Raw genomic sequence first — 23,205 nt, 5'->3', positions numbered from 1 at the left:
GAAATGATTATTGTGCGGTCAAAAGAAGTTCAAAGACAAGAAGGGAATTTCAGTTTTTTCCTTAGAGATCCACATTCAAGAGCATATAAATTAAGCCAAATGTTAAAAACCACAGTCTGAAAGCTGACTTCAAAGTCACAACTCTCTAATTAATGAACTGCGAGCTTCAGTTTGGACAAGTTGTGGTTTGATGCGCCCATAAATCAACATGACAGGCCTGTTTCACAGTCTCAGACAGTGCTTGTCATTGAGTCACATCAGATGTAAACACAGCAGAAAAAAGAAGGGCTATGAAGGAGGTGCAATTGATCAACAGAATTGGTAAAAACCCACTTTTGAAGCACATTATGCATGATCACAGGAAATGGTTACAGCCTCAAGAGGTTTCCCCTTCTGCTGTTGCTTTTTTGAATCAGATTTCTAACAGCCTTCAAAAGGGAGAATAAGAATTATGGAGTTTCTCCCCTGTGGCTCACAGGCAATAACCCCCTGTTGTTATTTTGTGCTTCTTTCTTTTCAAAGGCATCAAAATTTAGTTTTTTAAAGATCTTTAACTCTATATTTGAAGACAAACAAAAAAGGGTTGCCACTGTCATTCTTATCAGTTACCAGGGATTGTGTTTTTTCTTTCTGTTGCCACTTCTTATTAACCTCTTATTTGGTCTGTTAGACAGAGTTTGGAAGGCACGTCTGCACGCTGAGAGAACATGAAAGTTCAGACGAGCTCAGAGGGCAGATAAAGAAACGCGAAGGGGAAAGTTACACGGCAGAAGGAAGGATAAAAGTTAACTCTCCCAAATTGCTGCTGTCAGAAAGGGGGCATCTTGGCACACAAAGATGATGGTGGTGTCTGAGTTTGGGAAGGGAGTATTTTGCATCTGAACAAGGAGAAGCCGAGACATTGGAGTAGCCTTTTAGCATCTCTAGGACTTGAGGTTTGCTGTGGTCACGTTCTGTCATCCGCTGCCGAGGCAAAGGTGACGACCCAAGAGATAGGTTGCCTTCACATCCCGAGGGGTAGGGAGACCAGCCAGCAGGTCCCCTTGGATCCCCTTCTCTGTTCATCGTGCTGGTGGGTTTGGCTGAGAGCTTTTGTAACCGTGATTAAGAGATCCTTATTTTCCCGAGGTAAGGGAGGTAGGCTTCTGAAATTATCATGCAGGTGGTGGTCCTTTTGTGCTAGGACGAAGTACAGTCACATGGTAGCAATTTCACGATGTGGACTGGTGGTTCTGATTTTAACAAGGTTTGAACTTGGATGTTGACAGATGGAACAAGTGTATTAATTTACTGAATCCCCAGTCATTAGTGGCTCATAATTTTGAATCGTCTGCCCCCCACCCCACCCCACCCCTGCCGCCGCCACCTTGTTCCCCTTTTCTGATTACCTCTCTGGTAAGACACTTGATCCTCAGCCAGAACAATGTACCTTCACTCAACTTGTTTCGGAAGGTGCCTTGAGATGTTTCCTTGGGAAAGTTAAGCGCCCCGTTGAGCTGGCCCTAAGACCTTCTTAGGGGATAGATCTTCGGTAGCCCCATACAGCGATTGAAGTGACTGCTCGTTCATATTTGACAGAACGGGTGTGGAAAATTGAAGGCAGAATTAATTTGCAGTGGAGCTACAAAAAAAGATCCCATCCTGTGCGGGTGAGGGAGGCTAAGTTGATTGTTTTAAAAGGGCCTTTCGTCCGGGCAGTTATGACAGTTTATGTTAGGGCAGCAGGGAGGAGCCGAAGAAAGGAAAACAGACCTTTGACTGCAGCTCTAGGGAGGGGATCTGAAATGCAAGGTTTATCAGGGCATTTTAGCATTTTAACACTGACTACTGACCTGTCCAGGGGACTGCACGGAGACCTTTTTTGTATGCATTCAATTGTGAGAAGTAAACAAACGGGCTCGTATCCTGTGTTTGGTAACTGGGTGGGGAGCACAGTTTGGCAACCAGCATTGCTTTTAAATTCTTTCTTTGGACAATGGGCCTTGTATACTTTCATATCCTGGCTTTTCAAACGTGGACAGCTTTCATGAGCTTTTCCTAGGGATGGCCACAGAGACAACAGAAAAGCCATCAGTCATTTTATATAAATACAAAATTTTTAAACATTTCATTTACAGTAAGACAGGAAACACCCTCCCCAAACTCCAGCACCCCCTCTCCATTCTTTTCTACTTCAAGAAGAGCTGGTTCCCCGATCTTTTATTGTATCCATGTTGGGTTTTTTTTCCTCTTCCTTCCTCCTCCTCCTCCTCCTCCTTCTTCTTCTTCTTCTTCTTCTTCTTCTTCTTCTTCTTAAGTGTCATGAATTAATATCTGTTGAGGAAGTGAAAAAATCATTTTGACATGAATATAACTATCATTGGGTTTTACATTAATGTGATAACATGGGAAGGGGTGAAAACAATTGGATCATTTTATGCATGCTGTTCTTAAAATGAAAACACTGGCTTTTCATTTAAATTTATTTAAATTTTTGTTGTTAGTGGTATAGAATTTGTTTTTTGGAGTGAAACTCAATTAACTTTCTCAGTGGCATGGTAGTAAGTCTGAAATTGGTTGCTAATAGGAGAATGATGGTTTTTACTGTAAAATAAACTGCACGGAGACCGAAAGGAAACCACCATTTTTCTCTTCCTTTGAACTTGGCATCAGAAGGTCTTGATACACGTACCATTTTATGGCTGTATCAGATCAAGGTCATGTGTTAGGTTAAGTGAATGCAGTTGTTTGTAAAGTATAGTTATTAGAAGCTCTGAAAGGGTTGTACAGTCCCTTTTAGTTGCAGAAGTCTTCCTGATGTTTTGAATGATACTCAGAATTAGGAAAACGAATCTTGTGGGGTTTTTTTTTAACTCTTTTTTTTTTTTTTTTTACTTTTTTTGGGGGGAGGCTACAGTTTGGCAAGGGTTAATTCTCCTTTCATAACTGTTAGCCATAATGTGGCTAAGACCTCCACCTCGATTTGATTCCTAGCAGATTAAGGATATTAGATAATTTCCTTCTATTTATTGTACTACTGCACTGTATTATCTTTCTATCACTCAGATAATTACTGAGGAAATCTACATTAATTTTTTTGGCTGGAGCGAGGCCTGCTAAACAGAGGAATGATGTATTGATGTTTTACACAACAAAAGTTTTCCTCCTGTCATTGTCCAATCAACAAAAAGATATTTATCATACCGTAAAGCCCCTTCTTTTCAAGAACAAAGCGGGTGGGGAAGCAGGACAGGCCAGCCGACCTGGGGGTTTCTGAAACTAAAGCCAAGTTAAGGCGTCTGAAGCTTAAAGTGTCCTTCACATTAAACACTCACAGTCGAGTACGATGTTGTTTGCTAAATTATGAATGTGTGTAATTAAAATCTAGTGGCTGTTTCTATGAAAGATTTACAATGTTATTTCATCGTTTGTCATGGCTAATTAACAATATTAGATGAAGTTTTTCTTCTTCAAAGGTCTGATTTTTTCTCATTTATTTATGTCAGGAGTGATAAACAGAGTAGTTAAGAGCTCCCGGTGCAGGCAAGAGGAAGGCAGCTAGTTCTTCCGTGTACTCTCCGAGGTTCAGGGTTCAAATCCCTCCAGACCGGAATGGCACCTTCCGTTTCTCTGTGGCACGAACCACTGAACGTTTCCAAGTCTGGAAGTGCACATCTCGACTGGAAACGCTCAGGCCTTTCAAACTGTAGGAGAGGCTGACTTGATGGGAGAGTTATTTTTTTGTGTACTTTGTATTTTTTTGTGTACTTTGGCAAGTACGTCCGGCCCCCCACCCCATGCCCCCCCCCCCAGCTCTCTTCCGACGCGCTCTGTCCTGTCCCTGCCACACCAGCCCTGACCCGGAGCCCTCCACTCGACCCCCGGCTGCCGTTGTTGGTGTTTGACGGTGACGTGTTTTGAAACGTCCCTCCTCTGAACCTGCCTCGGGCCGCGGCCACCTCTCATCGTCTTCCTCCCTGATTTCTTGCAGCAGCAGCAGGTGGCTACCCAGCAGCTGGCTTTTCAGCAGCAGCTCCTCCAGATGCAGCAGCTCCAGCAGCAGCACCTCCTGTCTTTACAGCGCCAAGGCCTCCTTACCATTCAGCCAGGGCAGCCTGCCCTTCCCCTCCAGCCCCTTGCTCAAGGTGAGTCTTCCCGACCTGGCAGGCACCGCTCGGCGGAGACGTTGCGGCCGAGGGGCGGGGGCTGTCCGCGGGGATACTCCGGCCCATCGGGAAGCGTGTGGGCCATCCAAAACAAGCATAGACACACCAGAGAAAAGGCTGGATGAGGTCCAAGGAGGGACCTTTGTAGAAGCCGAAGGGCTCGCTCGTGGCTGCCGGAATGAAGACGTGTGGGGTGGGCTGATGCTGAGCAGTTGCTGAGGGACACCCCCCCCCACCCCCTGCACGCTCTCGGAGTAGGAGACAGCAGTGCGCCTTGGATTCAAGGACCATTTCAATCCCATCGAGCACTGCCTGTTCGGAACCACAGGTGAATTTTCTTGAAGGCTTTTGTTTAGCCAATGGAAGGTGTATTTTTCTATCACTGTAACTTGTTCTGTTGGAAAGCTTAGTGCCACTTTTATAGTTCTAGAGACGAATTCAGGTCTACTCTCTACATTGAGAGTAATCTCTTTTGTCGGGTTTTTTTTTTTTTTTTCATTTCTTGTTTGCATCCATCTGTTGGTTTTTTGAGCAAGTTCTACACTCATCGGAGCAGGTAGCATTTCTGCCTCCTGCTCTTCAAAAACTAGAGTTCCCTGCAAAGGAACCAGATTTCACAGATCTAAAAATTTCTTCTGAACAGCCATTGACGCGTGATTACCGTGGAGGTGTTGGACCTCCGAGACAAATGAGGATTTCTAGCCACTTTAGGACATCCTTGTGGTTTAAGCATATCTTCGACGTGCGTAGTGTGCGTGCACGTGGATCATTCGGAAACAGCGCAAGACAGTGTGGAGGGAGAGAGGAAAGTGTCACACTGTGTTTTGAAATACAGTTCCCCCACACTGTACGTGGTGCAGCACGTGCCAGCCCCTCCTCAAGAACCCCGGTCTTGCTGGTTGCAGTAGGCTCAGATGTGTGTGTGTGGACCTTAAAGGCTGGTAGCTAATGCCTTCGGTGTCTTGGATTCTCTTGCCTTCTAAAGAGGGTTGAAAATGTGGAACCTTCTTCATGGTGATTAAGACACTCTCATTTGTTCGGTAACTTTCGGTGTCATGTGGAGCCAGGGAGGCACGTCTTCATCGAGTCTTCTCTCTGGAGTCAACCACACCCAACTTACATCTCTTCCAGGGTTTTCTGGTGTTTGTTTGTGTTTTCGGTGTTGAAACTGGGGCTTTCTCCCTTCATGTGCCTCCTGGCCCTGCTCCCTTTTTGGCCACTACTTCTCAACTACTGGATACACAGTCAGCCATCTCCATGGCTGTCAAAAGAGAAGGTGTGGTAACAGAGCAATACGAGGGGAGAAGAAAGGACACAATGTCGAATGCATTTTTGTGCTTGCACAATGTTATAACGTGCATTAATTACACCTTCGGGTTTATTGTTGGAAACCTTGCAGGCTGTTCTGACACACCCACTGGACCCGGGCTTCAACCTCTCATCTTTTCCCACTGCTCCTATACTATTAAGTTTGCTCACTAAGGTTCATTGTTATAGTACATCAGTTAAGCTGTCCAAAAGAGGGCAATTGGGCAGCGACAAGACAAGCTCATGTGTAATGTGAAAGAAATGAATGTGGTGATGCATGAAGTGTAATCTCTGCAGTAACATATCAGAGACACCGTAGGTAATTCACTAGTCATGGCATTGATTGATATGCTTTGCAATCCACTATAACTATTAGCCCCTGCAACGTTAGGAGGGAGCATATTTAATATCTGAGGGGTGCCCCGAAGTGTGCCCAAGATACCTAAGTGTAAATACGCTATTTCGGGAGTCAGGTTGTGGCAGCAAAGCGAGCTCCCCATGTCATTGCCATCTTCTGTAGGCTCCAGAGGTGGGTTCTGTGTCTCCTCTCCCCTTGCCCAAAGTGGCTCGAGAATTCAGTCGTGTTGGACTACAACCCAATTTTTTTTTATCAGAGACATGATGGCTTAAAACTGATGTCATTATGAGGTTTAAATCAACTTTCTGCTTGCTTGAACATGGTCACCTGGGTATGGATGTACAAGGACAAAAAAAGGTTGATCAACTCTGTTTGTCTTTGAGCCAGGGATACCTGGGGTTGTAAAATTGAGTTCCATGAGCAGTAATCTGTCAACTGTCCCCACAACATACATTTTTTAAGCCGGTGTCTGCATTTTCTTTTATAATGAAGGGGTTGGTTGTCCTGGAAAAAGAAATGTAGCAAGGCACAGGGGTTAGGTGTTACAAATGCCAGTGACGGCCACTTCGTGATACAGTCGTTGTGATTCTTTTACGTACCTGCTCGTGGCCTTGGCTAAGTCACCTTAAATGTGCAGAAATGTGAAAGTGTGAATAGACAGAAAGTAATATTTTGGAGGCCTTTTTTTTCCCCCTGAAGGTTTTATGGTATAAAATGGAGGGACATTTTTGTTGTCGTAAGAGCATTGTAGGATCTTCTCTGTTTTACGTAATGAGCGTATACGCCTTTCTCCCTGATCTCTTGAAGGAGCTGACCCCCTGACGTTCACGTTCATTCTGACCTCTTAATTTTGAAAATATGAACTAGAGATTAGGCGTTCGACAGGTGCGCACACACACCCCCACACACACACCCACACCTGTTAATGAATTTGTTTAACCCGGTACTATTATTCCTGTCTACCATATTGGAGGAAATACGTGCTGCTTTTCGGAAATTTGATATCCGTTTAGTCTGATGAGTGACTAGGCTGCCTTTTATCTGTCTTAATTCTGTCACGAGATCATGACTGTCGAATAACAGCACCCTCCGGTAGATGGTATGCATTGAAGTCATAGTTTAACATCGCTAACAAGGTGTAGTAGCATTGATGGAGAAGAATGATTTGACTGCTCTCTGTAAGTCTGATGAGAATGTTCTCAAACGTAATTATCACAGTGAGATTTGACCCACAAGCATGCCTGTTGTCAGCGAGTTACTGTTTTCTCTACCAGTTTCCCTTGTGAGGGGTGAAACTGACTGGCCAGCCCCCTGAAAGAGGAGGAGAGCCTGGTAAGTCAGTGTACTCTGGAGGTGTAACAAGCGTAACCAAATATTCGCCTTTGTCTTTATTTGCTGGATGAACAGCTCACTCCTAAAACAGCTCCAAAGTTCCCGCTTTCCTTGGAGGGAAAGTTGTTAGAAGCCGTTTTTTTTCTTCCATTTTTTCACTTCCCATGCAGCTGACCCAGAAATCAATTAGTTGGAGTTGAAAAATGGGCGGCTCATTCTTTTCATGTGTATTTACTCCCTAGAAAATAAAAATAGGTGTTGACTTGGTGGCTTTCTATCAATATGCTATCATCAACAGACAAGCCTATTCACTATTGTTTCAACTGAGTAAACAGTGGTCGGAGGGTCAGCCATCTTCCCAGGTAATTGTTGGTGTGCGGACATCAGTGGCAGGCCTGTTAGCTACAAACGCATCCCACATGTCACTGCGGAAGGTGTTTGAAAATAATAGCCCAGATGCAGCAGAACCGGACACGGGATTGTGGAGTGACCTTTCCCTTTGTTTAATTTGCCTCTGAGGCTTAATTTCAGGGGACAAGTAATAATTGAATATGCCTAATAACTAAATGCTCATTTGGGACAAAATCCATCAAAATATAATTGGCATTTGATTTTTATGAAGGGAGAAGAAAACCGACTTGGCTGTTGAGGATGCGTTCTAAGAATATCTGACCACTTAATGTATCATTTGAAGCCTCCTTTTATAATATATATTAATTGCAAATACTTGAGCATTTGAACATTTTCGTGGAGAACCCGTTAGGAGAGACCAACTGTTTTTGTTAACGCTCCTCTCAGAAAGGCGGGGAAGGTTATTGGTCTGCTGTGCAATAATTTACTCCTCTTTGATATGCAAACGATCCACGGTGAATATAAAAAAATCCTATCAGACTCATTTCACAGTTCTTAACCACTCGGATTCTCTGGAGTCCGTCGCCTCATTAGACCAGTGCTCTCCAATGCCAGCATAATTAAAATCTTTAACAGTTTAGCAAAGTAAAGATGTTTGGCTGATCACGTTGAGATGATTATCTATCCATTGTATTCTAAATGACAAAAATAAATTAAATTTAGACCTTGGCATTTTTTATTATGTGTTTCAAATGAATATAATGCACACAGCCTTCTTTTTTAATTCAATAGCTTAGGTTTGGTAAGAAACACGCCTGTTTCGGGTGCTGCTATATAGTCAGAAAATGGCAGGCTTTCTAGGATAGCTGTGTTACAGTTGATTGAAACAATGAACCGCAGTCCAGACATCCAGTTCTAATGTGGAATTGCCTTATGCTGCACAGGGCTGACGATTTCTTGTAGCTGTCCTTTTGAAGGACTGACTGTGGTTGTTTGCTGTTGTCCGCACCAGCAGGTGCATGGAGGTGGGTTCTGGAAAGCCTGGGCTGGAGAGGCATGCCTCCACAACAGGGCTGATGAGGCCGTAATAGTGAGATTGACATACTGATGGTTTCCTCTCTTGGGGAAAGTACTGGTTTGACCCTTCCTGCTTAAGACCCGTGCCCATGCTGACCCCCTTAAGAAACAAGAGAACTTTATTACTCCAAGTTTCTTTTACGTTTGCTTTTTATTCTGCAATGGTTCATTAGCATTGATCTAAGAAATGACAGTAATAATAGTGTTACTTGTTAAAAAAAAAAGTTACACAGTTTTTCGGTAGACACATCCATCAATTAAGCATGTGGTACTAGAAACCAAAATTAATGAGGAAGATAGGTGTGTTAATGAAATAATCATAGTATAATCAATTTGAATGTTAAAAGTTGAAAAGCATTTCAGGAAGACGATATGAATTCATAATTTATGTCTAAAAGTGATTAATAAAAACTATATTTAATAACAAAGCTATTTGTCATCATTTAAGACTTAAGCACAAAAATTATTCATTTTGTGGTTCGTGTTGTCATAATAGTAGAGTTGAACAAATTTACTTCGAGCCCTTCTTTGTGGCTGAAAATACAATAACATCTATCTACTCCTTTTCAAAAATCTGGAAACAACAGTTTGGATGGAGACATACTGTCTTTGCAGAGTAACTGTGTTTTGAATCCTTTTCACGGAGGTCTTTTCTGTGTGATGAGGGCACTTCGATTCGGCTGTTCAGTGGGAGGACACGGTTGTTACTACCATATTTGCCTTAGTTGGGAAGGGGAGAAAACGCACACACCAAAAAAATAAAAAAATTAAAAAAAACAACAAAAAGAAAACCCCCCTAACACTAGGCTTTGTTTACCGACTCTTTGATTTAATTACTGTTTGAAGAGGACGGAATTAGCCGTTAATTGATTTAATTATCCAGTTTGTTTGTTTCAGGCATGATTCCAGCAGAACTGCAGCAGCTCTGGAAAGACGTGACAAGTGCTCATCCCGCAGAAGAAACCACAGGCAGCAATCACAGCAGTTTGGATCTGACCACCACATGTGTCTCGTCCTCTGCACCTTCCAAGACCTCTTTAATAATGAACCCACATGCCTCTACCAATGGACAGCTCTCAGTCCACACTCCCAAAAGGGAAAGGTAGGAATGAGCCACCGAGATGTGTCCGGAACAGTCTTCAACAAGGGAGGGTGGGTGGCCTTGCTCCGCCATATCTCAGCGATCCCTAATTGGATCCATGTGACTTGAATGTGCATATAATTACTTAAGAATGTGTTCAATATGGTTTGGGTGTGAAGCATCTAATTATTTTCACCTTTTCAACGTGGAATTAGCACTTACGCAGATCTAACCTAAGCTTAAGAACCCAGGCTGAGATAGTTTCTCACTGGATGGGCTGGATTTCAAGGGTTCCAGGCTTCCTCTTCCTGCCCAGTGCTCAGTCCACGCATGCTAGTCGTCTGGGCTCCGAGCACCTTCCAAGGGAGTAGTAGAGTCTGGTATTGGCGATTTTGAATCACAGGTCAAGGAAGGGCAGAGAACTTAGCCGCTACGTACTGCCCTCCTTGTAGGCAGGGAGCCTGTCTTCTGCACTGTTGTGCCTCCAAAGAGCATGGCCTTTTTCCTGGTCAGTGCTCAGTGAAGGTTGGAAGGATGGGGAGGTGGGAGGGGTCTGTGTATATGAGCACACGATCCATGTCTATGCGCACAGGTTTAAAAAGTAAAAGTCTTAACTCCTGGGGAGGAATGCAGTGCTGTGTCGGCCGCTGTATTCCTCTCTGGAAGTTAAGGCTTTATCGTTGTAGTTGCCTCAGCTTTGCTTGAACGTGAGCTGAAGCCGAGTCTGTCTGGGATATCCGGAAGACATCATGTTCGCAGATAGTTCTAAGAAAATGAAGCTGTTAATTCATGTTATTGGATCCTCACACCCCAGAAGCATTAATACTACTGTTGAATGCTTTTCAGAAGTGGAGTTATATATATAATGCTCCTAAAATTAAAAACTTTTATTTTCAATGTACTATTTTTAAATGGTTTCCCATCTATTTCATATGCACAGTTTCCCCACACAGAAGAAAAGAAACTTTCAAAGTAATGTGTGATAGTAAATGTCACTTCCAGCAGGAAAAACAAATTCTATATTTTGTTTTTTAATAAAAATGACTCAGTGAAGTTTTTTTTTTTAATGGTACTCTTCAGTTGAGCAATTACAAATATAATTTCATATATTTCTTGAACTATTGAGCATTAAGAAGCCCACGGGTTTAATTAGATGTGTATCTCTCTACCAGCAACATTTTATCCATTCCGAGATCGGTAATCACAGAAAAGGCTCTCTGAATATTTGTGCGTGTGTGGGCGTGTGTCCCGGTCAAGCGTAAGAACGTGAGACGTTCTGAGAGATGGGGATAATAGATATTTAAACCAAAACTTGCAGCCATCCTTTTAAGAGCATTTTGGAACTTCTCTGGCAGACACTGGCAAAGTAAAAGATGTTTTAAATTTCCTGTTCAGAAGAATTCGAAGGATGGAATGGTGGACAGTAAGACTGTGGGGAGCCATTGGGCCGAATGTGGCTTCTGTTGTTTCCAGTGAGGTTAGGTTTGTACGTCTGAAAGCCAGTCTTTGCTCTAGCTTTCTCACCTCTGACAGTGTCTTTGTAATTAAAAAATAACACTGAACCTTAGAGGACTTTCAGGAAGATTCTAGGTCGCTGTCCTTTGCTCTACTTGCTTTTGGTGTCTAAGGTTGATGCCGTCCATTTACTGTGGAGCGATCGAATCACATCTTGATCCACAGGCAGAACAGGCCATCCACTGGGAATTGCTGACCGAAGCACTTCAGGTATTTGTGGCAATCTTTTCGGCCGTCAGAGCCTGCACACATTTCCTGTGACACGGAAAACTCTTCTTGTTTAGATGCTCTGTGCTCGGTCCCATTCTACAAGGTTCTGTATCTGTAGTCAGGTGACAGATTAGGGATGAGCCAGGTAGGAGAATAACCCTCTCAGGTCCAAAGGTGTGTTGGAAAGTAAATGGATCATTCCAGAAGAATAAGTTGGTTTGGATTGTTTTTACGATCTGCACATGAGTGAGGCTTAATCTTCATTATACTACATGCCGAAATTAGAATACAGATCAGAAAAGAATCTGGGTTCTACTGAGCTGTCATCTGGCTGTAAAAACAGGCTGAATTTTCCAGTTACATATGCAAAGAAGAAGCGACTATGAAATTATCTGCCACTCCTTAATATCTTGGCTCTCTCCGTTGACATGACCGGGTGGGTTCCTAGTTGTGGCTGAATGAAAAAGAAAATGCTGGTTAGCCTGTTTTAGCTGAAGCTGGCGAACAAGACAGACGAGCACCTTAGGTTAAAGATAGTTGGAAAGTTAGAAACTTAACAGAATTTATCACGAAAAATTCAATCATTAGTTAGCCAGCTCTGTGTACGTACAGGTACTTACATAATGAGGTTTTAGCTGGTTTTACCTCAGGGTTTATTTTGAAAGCGTCAGTGTGATATCCTGTTTAAGTAGTGGAAGTGGTAAAAAGCTCTCCCTCTAAAAATGTTCTCACTGCCTTGACGTTTGTCACAGCGGTCCCCCGGAGAATTTTCGTCCCTTACTCATGAGCGCGTTCATGAAATCCGTAACTTGGCCGGCTGTCCGCTGATTTCGGTGCGCTGTTCGTTCCTGCTCCGTTCTCCCAGAACAGTCTCTGAACGAGCCAGAGCCTCAGCCACCGGGAATGGGACCCTAGCCCTTCAGACTCAGCCTCAGATGAACAGCTTAAGAATCCTCCCCAAAAGGTTCAGGAAGGCTCCATGCAAAACGGCATTGGAAAAAGGCAGTGGTATCCTGAGGGGCTTTGTTGGTGAGAGTAGTGAGAGGTCTCCTAGCCACACTTAGGCTTGCACATCCTGGGTCGCGTGGAAACCTCCCCCTCCCCCACTCTTGCCCCCGTGCGTGTTGCGGGCTCCCGTGAGCAGCCGCTGTGGCAGCAGCTCTGGGGTTTGGTGAGCTGCAATCTGTTAAGGAGATAAATAATGTGCTTGGCACGACACTCCTACTCTCCTCTTTAATTTGTCTTACACAAGGAAAATTATAATTAAATCATTCAGGGTAAACCCTCGAGTGTAGAGAAGGGAAAAAACACACTTTGGTAAAGATTGCCAATAGAAACCCACTTCCCCGTTGCGCAGTGTGGAGACATTTATCAGTATTCAGCACTATTACGAGAGGAGCGGCCCATGTGATTTGTGAGGCGGATGCCAGCGCTCAAATCAAGGCTTGTTAAGATCCTGTCCCTGTGCAATCACGGCCATTCAGCATCATTAGAATTCAGCACTGGCGCCGCGCTTCGTGCTTTGATTCTCTTCCGGCAATTTAATAATGTTTATTGTGCTGATTATGTATAAATTCATTGGTGCAATAAACATACCTCGGTTGCCAGCGCCGGAGAGAAGCGTGGCGAAGGTGAAGTTTGGCAGGCAGGAGGTAAAGGGAGCTGAACGGGAAGCGGGTGTGTTCCCGTCTCCCACTGCCATTTTATTCCCCAGGACCCAGGGAGCTGTGACATCGTAGATAAACAGATAAAACTCAGACGGGGGATACCTCTGAACACGAAGCTATCCTCTTGTTCCCTTTCACTTGTCTGACTGTCTTGCTTTAGGAAATTCCAAGTTTTGGTGTGGGTAAACAAAATCAACGGAATGCAAATGAAACATTTATTAAAATGCTAAATTTAGTAAAGCCCTTTGAGCTTCTTGGATCAAAGCAGCTATGTAAATACAAATAGCAATTACTACTTAAGTAATTGCCTGAATTAAAATTCTAAATATCACATTATATTATGGTGCACTAGGGAAAGGGAAGGGAGCTCAGGCGTCCTCAGTTCTTCCTCTCTGCCGAGCACTGGCTACACTCTTGTTTTTGGAGCGATGTCTCATTTTATCCTCATGACTGCTGGCAAGCAGTAGGGGTTATTATACCCATTTTACAGACAAGGAAATTGAGTCATAGAGACTAAAGAACTGACCTCTGGTCACAGAACTGATTACTAGATCCAAATGCAAGCCTGTCTGTTCCCTTAACTTTGTAATACAGCACTTAAAGTTCTCATTCAGCCTGGAAGTGACTATTGAATTATGATAAGTTGAAATCAGTGTTCCTAAAATAAAGTTTCATTAAAATCCAACAAAACGTGCATTGACTTCACCTACTGCATGCACATCAGCACATTTTAAAGGAAAACAGCAGACGTTGCTCTTTTAAGGTGGATACTGGTATTTCCTGGACTTCCATGAAGGAAGAGGGCAGGTAGAATTTGCAAAATAGATGTCACTTACAGTCTGAAACAGCGCATAAAGAACAAAAATGAAGCCCACTCCGGCTTTGCACACAGGCCGGTGCCAGACAAGCCTCCCTCTCTCCCTTCTGGCCTCGTAGGTCCTGCACATCCTCACGGAACACCTCCCCTGGGCTTTATCCTATTTTTCCTGTCCTCTGGAGTCCATATGAGAGAGACTCTGCTGCTCTGACCCTTCCTGGCCTTTTGCTTTCGGTTCAGCCACCACCAGTAGACGTTTGCTAACGCGAGCAGGTCTCAGATGCAAAGCTCTTCCAAGGGTGCGGTTCAGGACTTCCTTGAAGCTGCTGGTGGAAGAGGTTCCTTTGAACCCTGAAAGCATCACGGCAGTCCGTTGGCTGGTGTCTGTTGGCCGGTGTCTGTTGCACAGCCTCTTCTTCCCTAGAGGCTGCCCTCTTGTTCTGAGAATCTGCTGGCCTGCGTCGGGCCCCTGCCCTGCGAGGTCTGACCTGCCCGTCTCTCCACCCCCGATGCTTCTTCCCGCCTTCTGCTCTGCTCACGCAACGCCAGGTATTGCCACTGCTTGCCTGTGCACCCGTTCCGCAGCGGGAGGCTGCCCGCAAGTAAGCCCTGAAGGTCTTTGCTTGGCTAGTGTGCTTGCAGACTTTTTCGCTTGATACACAGCCTCTGTTTTTGATTTGTGGCCTCTTGACGTATTGCCATGTATTTGACTACATAACAATAACATTTGTGTTTCCCGCCCCACTATTTTCAGAAGGCAGGGAATTCTGAAACGTGGACATGCCTGGCGTTTCTTTTTCTCCCCCCCTCTTTTTTGAACTTAATTCTTTGTTGATGAGTAAATATCGGTGCTGTTGGTTGACTTGCTAGAATTCTAGAAGCTTGCTTTCAGAGCTGTTCCAGCGGTACGTGTCTTTAACTGTTGTGTGTTCTCGTATCGGGCCTGTTGAGCCAGAAATGTACGCAGTAAGCTAGAGGTCACGTTACTCTGAACAGCTCTTCCTCATTTCAACTGTTTTTGTTTTGTTTTTGAAAATCAGCTGCTTTCTTCTGTATCTATTTATTTGAAGCACTTGGGCAAAATGAACCACCTCGAGTCTTTATCACCCATTAGAGCGTTTTTGGAGAACCTGCAGCCAAATTGTCCCAAATTGTCTTCAGAATTGTTACTGCTGCTTCCACCAGTATGTGCTAAGGCAATTGGTCTGTAACGCAAGTCAGCAAATTACAGCCTACCGGCCAGATCTACCCCACTACTCATTTTGTAAATAAAGTTTTATTGGAACACAGCAATGATCGTTCATTTGTACATTGTCTATTGAATAGCTGCTTTCATGCTACAATGGCTGGCTTAAGCAGTTGCAACAAACCGTAGGGCTCACAATAACTGAAATATTTACTGTCTGGCCATTTACAGAAAATAACTTGCCAACTCCTGATCTTAGCTATAAGAACAGCATTTCTCATTTCCCGATGATATTCTCACAGGTATTTGTTAAAATAGACAACTTCCTAGCCCTCTCTCCTGAAGAATTGGATTATACTGCCTGAGACGGGATGCAGGAATGTGTATTTGTCACATACGCCCTATATTCTTGCTACTCAATGGCTACAGGCCAGCAACTTTGGTACTACCTGGGAAGAGCTTCTTAGAAATTCAGGGTCTCTGGTCCCACCCAGACCTGCTGAACCAGGGTCTTCATTTTAACCAGATCCCCAGGGCCTTCTCGAGTTTGAGAAGCAATGCTGGTGGCGCATTCAGTTCATCTGAGTTTTGACGGTCTTGGAAAGGGCTGAGTTTTTCTCCTAACATTTGACTGTGATCCCAGACGTATTCAGTCCACAAAGCTCGTGGCTTGCCATTCTTGTGTGAGCCTGCAGAGTAGAGGTAGTATGGCTGGAGGGAATCAGTACCTGGCCTATGATGGTGAAGGCAATGCAGCCAACATTTACTGAACTATTGCTTTGTGCTGGACACACGTGTCAAGGATTCAACATAAGCCTTGATACTAATTTTCCCATGTAATCCAAACAGTAGCCCTATGGGGTACTGTCTTCTTTGCACAGATGGTGTTTGGGGGCCCAGAACAATTTGATAACTTGCACAAGCCACGTAGCTAGTTAAGGACCAGGCAGGGACTGGAACCAGAGACTCCCTGACCCTCAGGTCCTTGTAGTGACTGTCAGAGTCTGGTGGTTCCCAAGTGGGCTGTTCATCAGAACCACGGTGGCTTTACCCCAGACTCCTGGATGATAGTCTCCAGGGGGTAAAGCTCGGATGATAGTCTCCAGGGGGTAAAGCTCAGAGATCAGGACGAGGCCATAACATTCAAGTGTGGGAGCCTGATGCCAGACCGGTCTGTTGAGCCATTATTTGAGAGAGGCTCCAGAGTTTCACAGCTGGCAGGTCTCCTACCTTGCCTTATCTTCTTGCAAGGAGGCACATCTGGAGCCTGGCGGCTGAGAGGGTAAAGAACAGGCTGGGCGTGGCCAGTCAGGTGTTGTCAAGGACCTGAAAGGGAATTAGCTACAGGCCGTTGCAGAGTCCTGGAATACAGGTGCTTGCTTCTGAGCCCCAAAGCAGACTCTCGGCAGCGACACCTGTCCCGTGTCTGTAAGTGTGGACAGTAGCCTGTGTAGGGCAGAAACATTTCTGCTTCGATCAGAGACACCAGGGTCTAGTCGACGTTTTGTAGCACAGACGTGCTGCTGGGTGTTTCACGACTGTCATGCCCGGAAGAGCTGCGGTCCGGTAGTCTCATGGCTTAAAACCAGTTGTGTCTGGGTGTCGCAAGCACGGGAAGAAAGGTTCTCTCGGGGCAGAGAGGCAGGGTGGAGCCTTGTGTCCTGTCATTCATGCGTAGGGTGGGGGAGGGAGAAAAATCTTTAAAACATTGGCATGCCATGAGGGAGAGGTTTATGGATTTTCTTGACTGTTCACTCTGTATGGTGATTAAAAGAAAAGAAAAAAAAAAAACAGCCATTATTCTCTAACAGCTGTTGTATCTTATCTCAGTAAAGTGCCTTTTACCATAACACACCATCATTAGACTCTATAAATCTTTTTCTATTTATTGTGTTTAAACGATACATGCTTTCCAATAAAATGGTATCATTGGTCTAGGGAGATATAATTTCTCCTAATATGTAAGTTTCTTCTAAATTGGGTTGCTTTTAATTTTGTTTGTGGGGATGTTATACAATACGGATCTCAACCATGGGCTGTTTGATGTCTCATGTGCCCAGTTTCCCCGGCAAAATAATCTCTGAGCCCTACCACTTTCTCTCATCATGTAGGATAGACATGCTTTTCTGATGACTGGTTCCTGCTAATAGGGTTTTTTCCACCAAACCCCTTTTTTGGCACCCAACCATCTCACAGGTGTTTACCCTTATGTAGTAGGGCCTGTGTCCCTTCCTCTCAAGTACACGTTAGCTTTTTTTTTTTTTTTAAGATTTTATTTATTTATTTGACAGAGATTACAAGTAGGCAGAGAGGCAGGCAGAGAGAGAGGAGGAAGCAGGCTCCCCACTGAGCAGAGAGCCCCATGCGGGACTCGATCCCAGGACCCTGGGATCATGACCTGAGCCGAAGGCAGAGGCTTTAACCCACTGAGCCACCCAGGTGCCCCACACGTTAGCTTTCTTAACACTGGTCTTACCCCAAGGGTGTGAAGGAAGGTGTACGGCAGAAGAAGAATGAGGACCCATTGGGGGTTGGGCGCCCCGACAGCATCCTCCCTCGTACTGGCTTTCACCCTTCACCCTGTGAAATTGTCTTGCCGAAATGTATACTTTGCAACTTGGATTCGTGAACGGAAAGGTTTCCTTGAGTGGGCACTGGGTTCATTCAGAAGTGGAGAGGGCAGCCAGGGACCTCCAGCAGGCCACGCGGTTTGGAAAAGTCCAAGGGTTCTTCTGCTCTCCTTTCAGTGACAAGTAGGCATCTCGCGGTTTTCAGCCAGCGATGGGGCCACCGGAGGGGCGAACCTGCGCAGGAGGCTTAAAGGAAAGTCACGTTCATTTTCACGATCTCCCGAGCCGCCTGCTGTGCGCCCATGTCACCCAGGAACCCGGCTCCGCAGCCCTCGCCAACGAGCCCCCGCTCTGCTGCCTGGCTCGCCGGGGTAATGCAAATGAGCGTGTTACATATGTACGGCCGCCCTGAGTGGCTTTGTTCCACCCCCCCCCCGCTTTGTAATCAGTCCGGGCCTAAGTATATTATAAAGTATATTCTCCTCATTAAAACAATAGTGGAGGCTCACAAAGGGAAATTGTTAATATGTGTTCCAGCTTGTCATTTCTGCCTGTGTGAATAAAGAAGATAACCGTTCCTTGGGGAAACTATTTCGGGAACTGAGCAACAGATAGGCTAGCCAGAGAATTCTCTTCACTGTAATTTTCCTTTTTGTTTGTACTCAAAAATAACATCCTGATGGGCTCTTTGGTGCTTTTGCACAGACAGAGCACAATTGCCGCAGCCCAGGTGGTGTTAATATGGGACGATCCCCCGGGCACATGTCGCCCAGAGTTGTACAGCTTGTTCAGTGTCTCCGTCCATATGGCAGTCTGCACCATTCACAGAGAGGCGTCGGGGCTGTGCCTGGTGGGGACTGTGGTCAGTGTAGTGTGAAGAGAAGGCTCCCACTCCCAGCAGCCTCTGTGGTACAGTTTGTCTTATGGTAGATCTGAGTGGCAGCGTGCCTACTCACCACACACACACACACACACACACACAGATCTGAGTGGCAGCGTGCCTACTCACCACACACACACACACACTCGACTAAGATATTCCAGAAGAGTTTTGCTGGTTTCCTTCCCTATCCTCTCCCCATCTCCCCCACCCCCTTCATTTTCCCAAACAAATGGTTAACTCCGCGGGTCTAGTTGAGGTGTGTGAAACATACCTTGTTTATAGAAAGTTGGTTAAAAGACACACACATACACACACACGCAAACTGGGTGGTGGTTCATGGATTAACTCAACTTCAAGAATGCATGCCTGTACTAGAATGCTTCTATAAACTCCGTGGCTTTTGTTGTCCTTTTTTTTTTTTTTTTTTTTTGCATTTTATATTGCAAAGAAGGTTCTCGTTGTACAGTTTGGATGGTCATGCTAGGGGGTTTGATTTTTACATCTTAAAGTGAAAAGGGGGAAAAGGAAGAGAAAATGATGATCAGACTCAGAAATCTGAGAGTAAAACATTCCCCGGAGGCGTTAGAACGAAAAGAGAGAACCAAGGAAACAGAGATTTCCCAGCGAGTAAGGTGAAAATAGGAACGCTTTAAAAGGCACTTTGGGAAATTTACCAGAAGGCAAAGCATTCTCCATTTATATACCTAAATGTTGTTCCACTTTTGTATAACTATTTGTATTCTTGTTTGGTAAACAAACAGACCCCATAGCAACTGTTCCTGATGATATTTATACTACCTGTAAGACTTGCCTAAACAAACAGACGTATTTTTATGACCTTCAAATTTCATTCCTTTTATAGTCTTCAAGTAAGTCAGACTAATGGCAGGTTGACTCCTTCCTTCCTCCCTTCCCTTCCTCCCTTCCCCCCTTCCCTTCCCCCCTTCCCTTACTCCTCTTCCCTTTCCTCCCCTTCCCTTCTTCCCTCCCTTCTTTTTTTTAATACTTTGAAATCTATCTTTGAGGGATCTCTTCTTTATGTATATTTTACATCTTGGCTGTGAATGTTGAATTTCAAGGTATATTATGACAGAAGAAAAGAAAAACCTAAAGCGTTTGTGTGAATGATGTGGTATTTGCTTTCAAGAGGGGCCTTTGAGTCATCTGGTGGAGTTTTAGGTTATATATCCGAAAGGCTGAAACTATTACTATAGACCTCAGAACTGGACAGACCTCTATGGCTATGTCTCTACCTTTTATATCTGAACTGTTGATGGAAACATTCTTGTACATATGAGCCCTGGTGTTCAACTTCCATTTTTCCGTATGAGTCATGTTTATGACAAGAACAAGAAGTCTCGTGTTAAAGATCAGTGTGAGAAGTAAATGGCAGTTTACTTTAATTAGAAAAAAAAATGACACCAAGAGCTGGAATAATCCAGTGGTGTTTGAATAAATTAGAAGACTGTACAGGCAAAAATAAAAAGAAATTTAACGAGGATAAGCGGGAAGTTGTCCAGAGTTCAACAGAAACGAGTTGGAGAGTGGGACAGAAGTCAGTGGACGGTACTAGCGTGCATGCATTTGTTGAGCAGAATTTACCAACCCCCAACCACGTGCCAAGTGTCCTAGGCTCCGGGGCACGCAGCTGTGAGCTTGACAAAGTCTGTCCTCATGGAGCTGACATTAGTGTAGAAGTAGGACAAACAAATAATTACATAATAAAAAGGAAGAAGTTCTGAACAAAATAATAAAGCAGAGAAGGGAGAAGAGTGAGTCTGGCAAAGTCTCTGTGAGGAAGTGACCTTTGAACAGATGGAAGGAAGCAACAGAACAGCCCTCTAGGCTTAGGGTGCAGCAGAAACCCGGGCCTTGAGTCAGGGGCAGAAAGAACATGTTTTGCGGGACCATGACCCGAACCTCATTTAGTGCGGGGGCGACTGTGTTTGGTGGTGATAGGTGTGGACTCTGAAGCCGGACTGCCTGCATTCCAATGCAGGCTGCCCACTGAGGTGACTTAATGTTGGTGTGCTCAGTTGTCCATCTGTGAAATGGGTGTGACACCAGGCTCGGGCACATAGGAGGTGCTCAGTAAATATTAACAAGCGCTGTTAATTACGGTCGAAGTCATTTATTCATTCAAACAGCATTCATTGAGCATTAATTATATACTAACTATATAGGTTCAAGGACTTAATAGAGGACTACAACCTCGTTCTGCCCCTGTGGGAGCTCACAGTCTAATGAAAGAGACATACAGGGAAGGAGATGCTTGCAACACAGTGTAATAAAGGTAGTGATAGGAATATATACAAAATGTGATACAGTGTCTGCTTTGTTTCAAATGAGCACTAGTGGAATGTCACAGTGTATGTATTTCCACACTGTGCAGCAGGTGAAACTTTTGAATATGGTGAGGTCCACGAAGGAAGTTTCCCTATCTCTTGTTGATTGCTCCCTCCCTATCATCTGGCATAACCAGCCTGGGATGATAGGTGCAAAATTTCATTGCAGAGACAAGCTGAAATGTGCAGAAGAAGGTGAACTAAGGGAATAGTAAAGATTAAGAACCCATTGGGAATAGTTCTATATTTGCTGCCCTTTGGCCACAGATGCTGTAGGAGCACCTGGTTAGTCTTATTGATACTTACAGAAATCTTACAGATACTTACAGAAAAAGCTGGGTTCCGCCTAAGAGTGCTCCTCAACTGTGAGCTCACATCAGAATCATTGGGAGGACTGACTCCCCTGCAAACTGCCAGAGCCCAGTCCCAGTACTTCTGATTCAGTAACCTGGGGTAAGGACTAAGAAACTGCATCTCCGCCAGGTTCCCAGGGACCATACTTTGAGAACCACTCTTTCGACCATCCTTATGCTGTGGCATTCTTCTCCTGCTACCCTTCAAAGTGACAGAGAAGCGATGTGGAGAAAGGAAAATTCTTAAGACTATGACCTAATATAAAGTATAATGGGACAGAATTTTAAAAAATTATTTGATATCATCCTTTAAATCATTTGTGAGCACTCTTGTTTGTTTTTCTAATTTTTTTTTAATGCCTAAAGATGATTTTTGTGCTTCAGCCATCTGCCTGCTCTCATTCTCTTCTTTGTAGCCGTTGAGCTCCTACTGATACTGTAAGGCCCAGATCAGATATTACAGCGTTTTCTGTCCCAGCCATCTGCTCAATTCTCTTTCTCTCCTGGTGGAGAATTGGGTACAACTCTTTGAGCGAGGAAGGGAACAGCCAGCAACCTCCGATTGTATGTGGTTATTCACATTGTTGTTGTTATTATTATTGATTTTGAATATGCATCCCTACAAAGTGTGTTTTTAGTCAATTATATACATCTAATATGTTATCTGTATTATAACAATTAGAGGCTAAGGGTGAGAAAGCTATACACACATACATGTGTATATTCTTACAAAAGTCCTACTGTTATCTTAACCATGTACAGAAACTGTAATATTATCTTACCACTCACCCGTGGGTCTTCTCATGAACCCCAACTTAGAGACTCCTATCTAGGAACCCAACACGATGCTTATCACAAATTCAGTGTTCACTTAATCACTGTGCAATTAAAGGCACAGAAGAGTTTAATCCAGTGAACATTAACGAAGCATCTTGTCCTACAGAGGAATAACAATAATCCCATAACATATGGGATAGTTCTACGGGAACATAAATGGAGAACCTCATGGTTCTCAGCTAGTTTGTATCCTTATGTTACTCGTCCCCTCATCTGCAGCTTGTGCCTCTGGTCCTCACACTACACTTATGTGATTCTGCTGTTTCTGGAGTACAATTGTGCTGGCTTCCATTCTGGAGAATGGAGCAATATTCTGGAGGAAGGACTAAGAAAAATTAGTATTGAACTTCTATTTATGTTCTTTGGTTTTCTTGGGTACCGTTGGTGCCTCTAACATATGGGCACATTGCACATAGACCTCATGAGTCACCAATGCAAACACACTTGCATTGACATAATCAGACTGCCTGCCTAATGGTGTTAATAATTTTTGGATTAGTGGTCCCTATGTCTGTATTGACACAGTTGCTCACAGCCACTCTTTGGAAAGCATTCTGTTTTCTTAACGAGATCCCAGTGTTAATGCTGCCAGTGGTAAACTCTCATAAACTCAGGATGGCCCTTCGTGGCATAAGAAACAAAAGCTGGACTTTTGCCTTTTCCTTTTTTTTTTTTTCCTTCCTTTTATTTATTCCTTCACTCATCACCATGTACACACAGGCATTCTGCTTTTGTCATCACCCGCTCGCTGTTTGTGATCAGTTGCTCTCAGATTCTCAAGCTGTCATTCTCTGCTCCATTGTCCTGCTGGGGCACATACTCCTGGCATCTGGGAAACAAGATGGCACGTTTTGCCCAGTAAGAGATGGGGCAGGCATTGGGTGAAGTGGTTGGTGAAGAAAGGAACTGGTGATCTCATGCCACCCAACCCTGGGTTCTTACCATTGGTAGAGCAGCACTTAGTAGTCACATCTGCAGCCTGCAGGTGAGATCCCCTGAAGTCCCATGTGATAGGTTTAAGTCCCAGAAGCAGCGGATGGAGTGCCCTCTGTGGGTTTTGTGTCCTAAGGAGGCTCTTCCTTCCCCATTGAAAATTCAATTAAAAGTGTGTCTTCAGTGACTTGCCGCTGGTCATTGTTTACTGAGGAAGTTAATCCAGCTAGAGATAGA

General features: G+C 44.3%; 1 protein-coding gene across 18 annotated transcripts in view; it reads left to right on the top strand.

Moving 5' to 3' along the window:
* FOXP1 (forkhead box P1) overlaps window positions 1-23,205 on the top strand; it is a 586,176-nt gene that overhangs the window by 494,217 nt on the left and 68,754 nt on the right. For all 18 annotated transcript variants that reach the window (XM_045990390.1, XM_045990389.1, XM_045990383.1 and 15 more), the window contains 2 exons: window positions 3,971-4,124; window positions 9,469-9,673. In XM_045990390.1, the coding sequence (XP_045846346.1) occupies window positions 3,971-4,124; window positions 9,469-9,673 (359 nt within the window). The remainder of the gene's footprint in view (window positions 1-3,970; window positions 4,125-9,468; window positions 9,674-23,205) is intronic.

This window comes from Meles meles, chromosome 20 (assembly GCF_922984935.1).
Source record: "Meles meles chromosome 20, mMelMel3.1 paternal haplotype, whole genome shotgun sequence".
In the NCBI taxonomy this organism is placed as follows: domain Eukaryota; kingdom Metazoa; phylum Chordata; class Mammalia; order Carnivora; family Mustelidae; genus Meles; species Meles meles.
Note: the sequence above shows the minus strand (reverse complement) of the source record. Positions and strands in the feature narration are given on the sequence as shown.